The 9,779-nt window shown below is 33.1% G+C and overlaps 1 protein-coding gene across 1 annotated transcript; it reads right to left on the reverse strand.

Moving 5' to 3' along the window:
- Window positions 1-246: 246 nt before the first annotated feature.
- LOC148190631 (uncharacterized) lies at window positions 247-1,711 on the reverse strand. The gene has a single exon (XM_088102724.1). It carries the CDS (start codon window positions 1,502-1,504, stop codon window positions 524-526), a length of 981 nt encoding a protein of 326 aa, XP_087958850.1. The 5' UTR covers window positions 1,505-1,711; the 3' UTR covers window positions 247-523.
- Window positions 1,712-9,779: the final 8,068 nt, after the last annotated feature.

Here is a 9,779-nt window from a genome sequence, read left to right on the forward strand (position 1 = left end):
GAACATACCCCCAATTTTCCTCCTGGCGCTTGATGCCTTCAAAAACAGAACAAAAGGCAAACTACACAATCACACACCAAGACCCGAAGTTAAAAATTTCACAAAGACAATCTTCTAAGAAAGAAGAAAACACCCTCCCTCGACAATCACCCCCCCTTCAACCATTTCAAAGGACTACGACAATGATAACATGATATACAACTTGAAAGAACCATAGATGATTTTACTTCATTATTTAGCAACATGTAAAAAGAGCAAATCTGAACCGACCAAAGCACTTCCACCTTGTGGTTCAGCTCATAAAATTCAATCAGAACTTAGGAAGTTCTATATATACCAAGTAAAAAAGAAAAACGTACCAAAACAAAAAAAATCCAATACCATTCCATACTATATACCACAACTCTATTGTGCGCCGGTAGCTAACTGGCTCATAATAACTGGATCATTGATTAACCATTCCCATTCTTCTCCTTCTCAAAAATCTAGAATCTAACAATCATCATTGTCATCATTCATTGTTTCAGCCCCCTTCTTCTTCTACAAAATTTAGAACTTGGCAGACATCATTCTCGTCAGTGCAGAAATAAGGCCTCTTCCCAACCAATTCAGCAACTCTCTTCGCAGCACCAGAGTCTCTGGGACTTTCATTAACACACTTAACAGTCTTAATCTTCGGAAGCACCATCACCTCACCCGCCACCATCGACGACACAGCTTCTTCTTCTTCCCCGTTCTTGGGAATCTCCCACCTCTTCTTAACCCTAATCTCATTTCCTCCCTCTGGCAACGACCTCTTCCTCATATCACCACCGCCATTATACCTACTCGCCACCATCCTACCCTGCTTCACCGTCTTCTTGTTACTCTCACACACCGATTTCACCTTCTCCCTCTCAAACATCTTCCTAGCCTGAATCTGACCCTGACCCACCCAACTTTCCTCTTTCTTCTTCACTCTCCCCACGGTCTTCGCCCTCGATTCTTCCTCGATCTCCGGAAGCTTCCAGAAACACGATTTCCGGCGACTCTGCGTGCTGGCCGGCGTCGCCGCTATCTCCGCCGGCCCCATGCTCATCCCTCGCCGCCACGCGTTGTGATTATTATTAGTGCTCTTTACCTTAGTCTTCGGTGTTTCTTCGAGTTTTCTCAAAACGGCGGCGTTCGGGCGCGGCTCCATGAACTTCGCGGGAACGGCTCTGCCCACCACGCGCTTTCCGCGCTTGGCCTTCTCGAGGCGCAGCGCGTCGAGGCGCGTGGTGAGTCTCGTGATCTCGCGCTCGATTGCTTCGATTTCGTCGTCAATGTTTCTGTTGTCATCGGAAGAGAGAGCGAAAGCCTTGGTCTTGGTGTTTTTCTTGGGTTTCGGGGAGGAATTCAGCGCGGTAGGACTCAGGTTTTCTTTGGTGCACTCGGAGGAAGACCAAGAAGTCTTCATCGGGAAGAAGGCGTCGTCGCCGTGGTCGTCGAAGGCGGCGTTGTTCCACACTTGAATGTCGTTCATGGTTATTGTTGATGTCGTTTTGGTCGCTGTTGTTGCGTTTTTTAGGTTGATCGTTTAGGGTTTTGAATCAGAATCTGGTTGTCTTTTGAATGGAAGAAAGTGTGAGAGTGAGGGAATTATTTGTATTTTGAGAAAAAGTGACCGTTGGAGAAGGAAGAATGAAGGGAAATCAAATTAGACGTTGGTGAAGGCTCCATCTAGGCCGTTGGATGGGAAACGGCTCCTCTCATACATCACGCTCCGATATGAATTAAAGTTCATAGATTAGGGAAGTATTATGTTCTAATATTTTTTAAATATCTCGATAATGTAATAAAAAAATAATTCAAATTACATATTGATGATGAAAATATTTGTATATTGTTACTATTTGAAACATATCTTTTTTAAATCAAGGAGAGATTAAATTTTATAATTATTTTAAAAGTTGTACTTGAAGTGAGTGATTTTTAATTAGTATAATAGTAATACAAGAAGAAGAATGGTAAAAAATCTAATGATTCTAAACTATTGGTGCGCTGGAATTTGACTTTATTTATATATGTATCAATTGGGAGTAAGCTGAAAATAAAAAGAAATAAAGGGTAAACTGAAAAATAGAAAGAAAATAAAAAGAAAGTAAAAGAAAAAGATAAGTAAATGTATCATCTCAATATATAGAGATAACAAAAACCTAAATGTAATTTCTTTTTTGACTGGATGAATAGAAAAAGAAGCGTGAAAAAATGGAAATATATCATATGGAAAATATTTTATGCAACACTAAACTTTTAATTTTTATCTTATTATTTTTCTTAACATAATAAGATCGTCAAGTTAGAGGGATTGAAAATATGCAGAACATAAATGTGAAATGTTTTCTCAGCGATCGACAACTAAAGAGACAATTCAGGTTGATTATTGATGAACTTAGCAATTTTATGGTGATGTTGATATAAGTAACTATAATTAATAGGATGTTATAGATTTCTAAATAATTCAGTAGAAGCTCAACGATTGTGGAATATAGGGAAAGATTTAGGTTTTACGTATTGAGGGGAGGAAACACATCATAAAATAAATAACAGAAATGGAAGACAAAATTCCAAGGAGATAATAGAAAACTTCAATCTCCAAAGTCTTCCTCTCAAGTTCCTTTCAAGTAAGAAATGAGTTTAACTTGACTAATAGTCTAAAATAAATTTTAGAAATAATATTATTTATATACACGTATAAAATTATATATTTTATTAAATAGTTTAATATATTATAATTTTTAATATTTTTATATCATATTTATTATTATATTATTAAATAAAATATATAATACATAATTTAATGTTTATTATAATTTATTTATTAATTTATAATGACGTAATCTATACTATAATATATATATATATATATATATATATATATATATATATATATATATTTAATTTTGTGAAAAATAGAGTTGAAACCTTATTAAACATAAGATCTTTCTGTATTCCATTTAATTTTTTAAGATAAAAACATTAAAAGAAAAAACGGATATGAGAACGTTAATTTAATATTATTATAAAAAGGTTAAAAAAAAGAAAAATAAACTGACATTATCTTTTGGTTCAATATATTTTATTAACACGTGTTAAAAATATTTTTTTTATTTTAATAAATATTTTTCTTGAATATAATTTTTTATCTAATAGTATGATCACACTTATTTGATGAACAATTAATTATTAAATTAATATTTTATCTCTTATTTTTAGAAGAAAAAAAAGATAAGAATAGATATTTGTCTCTGTATTTGAGATTTATAATTTTATCTTATAGACTTTGTAATCTGTACTTTCTAACTCTATTTATTTTCAATATTTATTTTAATTAATTTTAGCATTTTTTAGTATTTATTAAAGTTAATTAAATTATTTAATTTTAATAGATACATTAATTAACATTTTAAATTGATGAATATTTATTTTAATTAACTTTTTATGTTGATGTTAATATATTTATTTTTAATTTTTATTTTAGTTAATTAAATTGACATCAACACAAAATTAATTTTATACATTATAATTACCATTAATGTATAAAGTGCATTTCTTGTATTAATTGTAACTAGAACTTAGATAAAAAGATTTTACTCTAAAATAACTTATGTGTGAATTTGTGTTCTTCTTTACTTTTTAATTAATGTTTTTATTTTTTTTACATTTGGAGAAGTAAAGTGATATATATTTATATTCATTGACACATTATAAAGTAAAATAATTATAAAAGAGAAAATTTGTATATTTTTAGAAAGAGAAAAATAAAGAATGGTAATATTAAATAAATGTAAAAAAATTATATATATCAAAGTATCATTTTTAGATTTGGAGTTGTAGAAGGTTATTGTTTGTATACAGTTCTTTGACAAATTAAAAGTAATTATATTTGTAATAAATTAGAAATTGATTGCATTTCTTTTTGTATTTAAAATAAATATTTTTTTTAAAAGAAAAAAGAAGACCCATGGGCTATGAAGTGCTTGAAAATCACTAGAAGGGGGAAGGGTTGAATAATGTTAATGGAAAACTTTTTTGCATTTTTTTTATATAACACGTTATCAAGCTGTTGAAATTTTCTTTTAAAGGCTTAAACGCTCGACTTGATGAAAGTGAATAAACAATGGTAGATTTTGATGTGTTATTCAAAATTTTGATGTGTTATTCAAAATATATCCTGTAGTGTTTTGTAAAAGCCTCCTTTATGAAAAATAATTGTTTAGCTTAGAAGATGTGTTTTGAATGTAAAGCACAACTGCAGGTTTTTGTAAGAAGATTGTTTAGGTAAGAGAATAGATAATTGCATAAGTATTTTATACTGGTTCGCTTCAATTGAACTATGTCCAATCTCCTCCACAGAGGGTTCTACTATAATATCTACACAATTACAAATGAGTATTTCGCACCACTCTTGATATCTAAGTTTTAGCACCACTCTTGGTACTCAACAACCCTAGCCAAGATTTTCTTTGAGTATTCGAACCATTCTTGGTACTTAGCAACCTTGCTAAGATTCCTCAACTCAAATTGAGTTCAATTGTGTCAACACTCAATTTCGTCCGGGTAAATAAATAAATAATAATGAAATTTATTTTATCTTATTTATTTTTTTATGTTGTTCTATTTTATGTTATTATTATTTTAAGTTATTTTGAGCCATTGTATTTTATTATATTGTATTTTATTCTGTTTTATTATATTGTGTTTTATTTTATTTATTCTTGGTTATTCTAATTTTATTTATTTATTTATTTAGAGTTATTTTATTTTAGTCTGTTTTATTTTATTTTACTTTTACGTTCTTTTACTTTAATTCATTTTGTCAAATGTTAAAAAAAAAAAGAGAAAAGAAACAAAACATAAAAATGTCAGTCCAATTTGAGCCAACTTTAGCTTTTGGCTTTTTGGTTCCATCACGCCATCTTCCATTCTGATGCAAATCTTCTGCTCGCCATGCATGCTGCATCTACACTATTTTACACTATTTTAGCGGAGCAGAACATGAGGCTGTTGCAGGAAGCAACCATTAGACAGGCCATGCTTTTGACTTTAAGCTTCATCTGAAGCGTGAACAAGGCTAAAGGGGGAACCATTTTGGGAGACATCAACACACAGAACCCATCATTCGCCTCTCATAAAAACTTCTATTGACTCTCTACTCACTAAACAGAGGGACACTACTCTCAACTCCTCAAGAATTTCCTCCGTCGGGCACACCCACCATTCCCCAACCTACATCCTCATTCACTCATTTTCCTAGCCGCTACCCACGGTGACAACAGAAACTCCAACCTTTGTCTCCCTCGCAAGCCACCATCAACCGCTTGGATTCTCCACTAGACCTTGACTCCCCTCACCCAATCATCAACCATCATCCATATTCACACATCGCCATAGCCATCTTGACACTTACGGCTACTACCAACACCCTTCCACCATCCTCATCTCAGTCAAATATTAAGTTTCATCCTTCTTATCATACTTCTCTCCTATTTCCCCTGCATTCAAACAAAAACAGAGAAGCCCAATTCAACATCCTGTTCGACTTCACCCATCAACCACAAAAAATCCTAAGGGCCACTTCCATGCAAAGACATAAAACACAATACAGAGGAGGCATTCTCAGTCACGACATTGTGGTGTGGCGGTGAGCGGCAGCATCGACGAAGAGCCACGATTCGCGGTAGTGAACCTGGGAAAAGATGAACCCCATTTGAAGGGGGAAGGTGAGCTGGTAGCATCGGTAGCGGCCTCCAAGGCTGACGGCGGTGAAGTAGAGATGGTCACCTGCATCAACGACGCGGTATCGGCGGTGGCTCCGACCGGTGGGAGGGGAGCGTCGGCGAAACCATGGCCTGGTGTTTGTTTGTCCATGAGAAAGTGGGGGTTCCGTTTTGTGTTGAAGAAGAGGAGATGAATTAGGGGTAAGGGCAGCTTTCTTGGCTTCTTTTGTTTGAAGTAGAAACGTTGTTGTGAATCTAGAAGAAGGAAGAAACCTGGTTTCTGATCTGAGAGAAAAAATGGGCCTTGGGCTTGGACCGTACCTCTAGAAATTCATTGTTCCACCCCTATCCTCATGGCCTCAGACTATACACACATTCCTGGATTTTAATCTTTGCGCTCCTACTCTTTTACTGAGCTTTTCTTGTTGAGTAGTAATACAGTGACACGCCTACGTGTCACTTACACTCATATGACACGATCCATGTCATTTTTCTTTTTTTTTAATTTTTTACTGATTGAGGGTAAAAAGGGGAGAAAGGTAAGTTTTGGTTTCCTCTTCTTTTGGTAGTGAATGAAAAATATCATTTAAGTTAACTTTCTCTGACTTTCTTCTCTCACGTTCTCTCCTTCTTATTGCTTCGCATTTGCGTTTTTGAGGTGGTTGAATCGGTGCTTGTGGAGGTTTTTCGTGGGTTTGAAAGTGTAGCATCATTTTGCCGTTCCCAATCGGTGGTTTTGCAGGTTTTCGGTGGCTGTGAAATTGAGGGTTGTGGAGGTATCCGGTTGGCGTTTAGATTTTTCTGACTTTGAGGTAGGGGTTTTCAATTTTTTTCTGATGGATCCATTTATTTCTGATGGATCCATTTATTTGTCGTTGTAGACCGAATGTATTTGGCTCTTTCATTCTTATTTATCGAGAAGTTTGGCTAACTTTTTCATTCTTATTTTCTTCTCTAGAAAGGGTTTATAGATAGGTTTACGCTAACAGTTCCTTAGCGAATGACTTAAGCCACATTTTCTTGTCTTAAGTTATCAGCAGTAAGAAACGCCCTGGAGTTCTGTGATGAACTTTCCTTGTTATAGTACTAATTGACAATACCCTCTTTGGTATAGGGTAGTACATGGTTCTCTTAAGTACCTTGCCAAGGATCTTGGAATCATCCAAAACACTGTTCTACAAGGTACACCTTTTTTTCCTTAGTTGTAGTTGCAAATTAGTTTGCACTGTTTGATTCATATTATCAGAAAAAGAAATTACAGATTCTAGAGGAACATTATATATCATTTTTGTTGTACATAATCTCTTTAAAAAATAACCACATAGGACTTAGTAGATAACCACTTACTGCACCAATAAATTTGATTAAACCTATCCTAAAAACCTACAACATTTGTTGTTCATAAGCAATTGAGTAAAAAACCACATAACACTTACTATATAACCACTTACTGCACCAAAAAATATATAACACTATTGTTATATATTATTATCAATAACGACAACTAAATAGGTAAACATAATAAACTTGAAGATTGTGTATATAATGCAGGGTTGTTAGATTCTACTGTTAACGATTTACAATTTTATGTTTCAACTCTATAACAGAGTAAATGAAATAACAATATAAGTCTAGATGCAATGGTCGTGATATGTGCATTATTTTGTAGTTTAATAAGACATGACAAAGATATTAATGAAATTGTAAACTGAATTTATTAACATTGAAGCTATCTTGTGAGCTTTTCTTTTGTCTTGGTAAATAGCTTTACCTTTAATAAAAAGTTCATTTAAGGGTGTACTTGTACCAACCATTAAATTTTAACCATCAAAAATAGGTGTTGTTTTGATGAATTTGCCTTGAAATTCGATTTGGCTTGCAGCAAGACCTGGTTCAGTGATTTAAAATGGAACTAAATGATTAAAACAAGTAAAGCAAAGTACTGAAAAGGATGAAGAACCGTGTAGCCTAGTCAAAAACCAAAAACATCAAAAATGGTTTTCTTTGAGGCATTTCATCAAACACCTTTGGTTTTTATCAAACAGTTTCGAGTTAAAGCCATTTCAACTTGCATTTTGATTTCTTTGCTTTCTTAATCTGTTCTAGCACCTTTCTTAGGATCCATTTGATTGCCTACTTATATTCTATACCTATTTTTATTGCTTTTAAGCTTTTTGACCCAAAAGAAAGTTGCTACTGGAGATAAAATGCCTAAAACAAATCAGAAAGAGTGTTTGTGAGGTTACACCTAAAGTAAAATTGTCTTGACCTAGAGAAAATTTTGTTATAGTTTCCAAGTGCTGAAAAATCCATTTTGCCAAATCTGAATTGTGCCCTTTTAGTGAGACTTTTACAGTTTCTAATTTGAAAAGAACTTGAAGTGATTAAAAGGGTTTTGAATTAAATTGGTTGATCTGGTTTACAACTCAAGGTGCAGATTTTAACTTGCCAAAGTTGATCAAAACAGTTTCACCAAGTCTTGATTAGATGATTTTGCCTTTCTTGTCTAGCTAATTTAGTTCTATCTAGTCTGGAATATTTGGTGGTTATAACAGTGCAGGTCTACAAAGTAGTGCGTTCTGGTCTACAAAAAATGTGAAACAACAATGTATAAAGGGTGAAGGATCCAAACAAGCATGGAAGCAACTCAACAAGTTTCAAAGTAGTGCATACACGGAGCAATAGAGTAGTGTAGCTGGATCCTCTTGAAATTCTAAATTTGTAATCTGTTTTAGATTTAATTTTCTTTTATTTTCTTGTAAAAAGGTCATTTAAGACCAAGTGTTTGGAAGAGTCCTTGATGTAACACTACCTGCACTAAGTAATATGACCCTTTATATTTAACTTAAAACATTTGTTTTAGTTGTACATAACAAGGTTAATAAATAGTCACATAGCACTTGTTATATAATCACTTACTGTACCAAACTAATATCATCCTTCATATTGAACATAAACATTTTTTTTAACAAAACCAGCTTCAGAAATAACCACATTAGAATGAGTACACAACCAATTACTGGACTAATAAATGTGATGAAATTTATCCTCAAGAACCACTACATTTGTTCTACATAACAATTTTAGTTGTACAGAACCAATTTCATAAATAACCACATAAGAATGAGTACATAACCAGTTATTGTACTAATAAATGTGATGAAATTTATCCTCAAGAACCACTATATTTGTTCTCCATAAAGTGTTTCATATTAGACTACAAACCCTTGATTGAATAGCCACTTATTGGACTAACTAATATTATCTTTCGTATTCAACTTAAGCATTTTTGTAGATATACATAAACAACTTAAGAAATAATCACATATAATTGAGTACATAATCAGTTATTGCATCAAACTCATTTGATCCTTCATATTGAACTTAAACAGTTTTTTAGTTGTTCAGAACCAATTTAAAAAATAACCAAATACAAATGAGTACATAACCAGTTACTACACCAATAAATGTGGTGAAATTTATCCTCAAGAACCCCTAGATTTGTTCTACATAAGGAGTTTGATACTACACCACATACCCTTGATTGGATAACCAGTTACTACACCAAAATCATTTAATCCTTCATATTGAACTTAAGCAGTTTTTTAATTGTAAAAAATCAGCTTCAGAAATAACCAAATACAAATGAGTACACAACCAGTTACTACACCAATAAATGTGGTGAAATTTATCCTCAAGAACCCCTAGATTTGTTCTACATAAGGAGTTTGATACTACACCACATACCCTTGATTGGATAACCAGTTACTACACCAAAATCATTTAATCCTTCATATTGAACTTAAGCAGTTTTCTAGTTGTAAAAAATCAGCTTCAGAAATAACCACATACAAATGAGTACATAACCAGTTATTGCACCAATAAATGTGATGAAATTTATCTTCAAGAACCCCTAGATTTTTTCTACAAAAGGAGTTTGATACTACACCACATGTCCTTGATTAGATAATCACTTATGCATCAAACTCATTTGATCCTTCATATTGAACTTAAGAGTTTTTTAGTTGTACAGAACCA

This window comes from Vigna umbellata, unplaced genomic scaffold (assembly GCF_029865625.1).
Source record: "Vigna umbellata cultivar VRB3 unplaced genomic scaffold, Vumbellata_1.0 scaffold_689, whole genome shotgun sequence".
Taxonomy (NCBI): Eukaryota; Viridiplantae; Streptophyta; class Magnoliopsida; order Fabales; family Fabaceae; genus Vigna; species Vigna umbellata.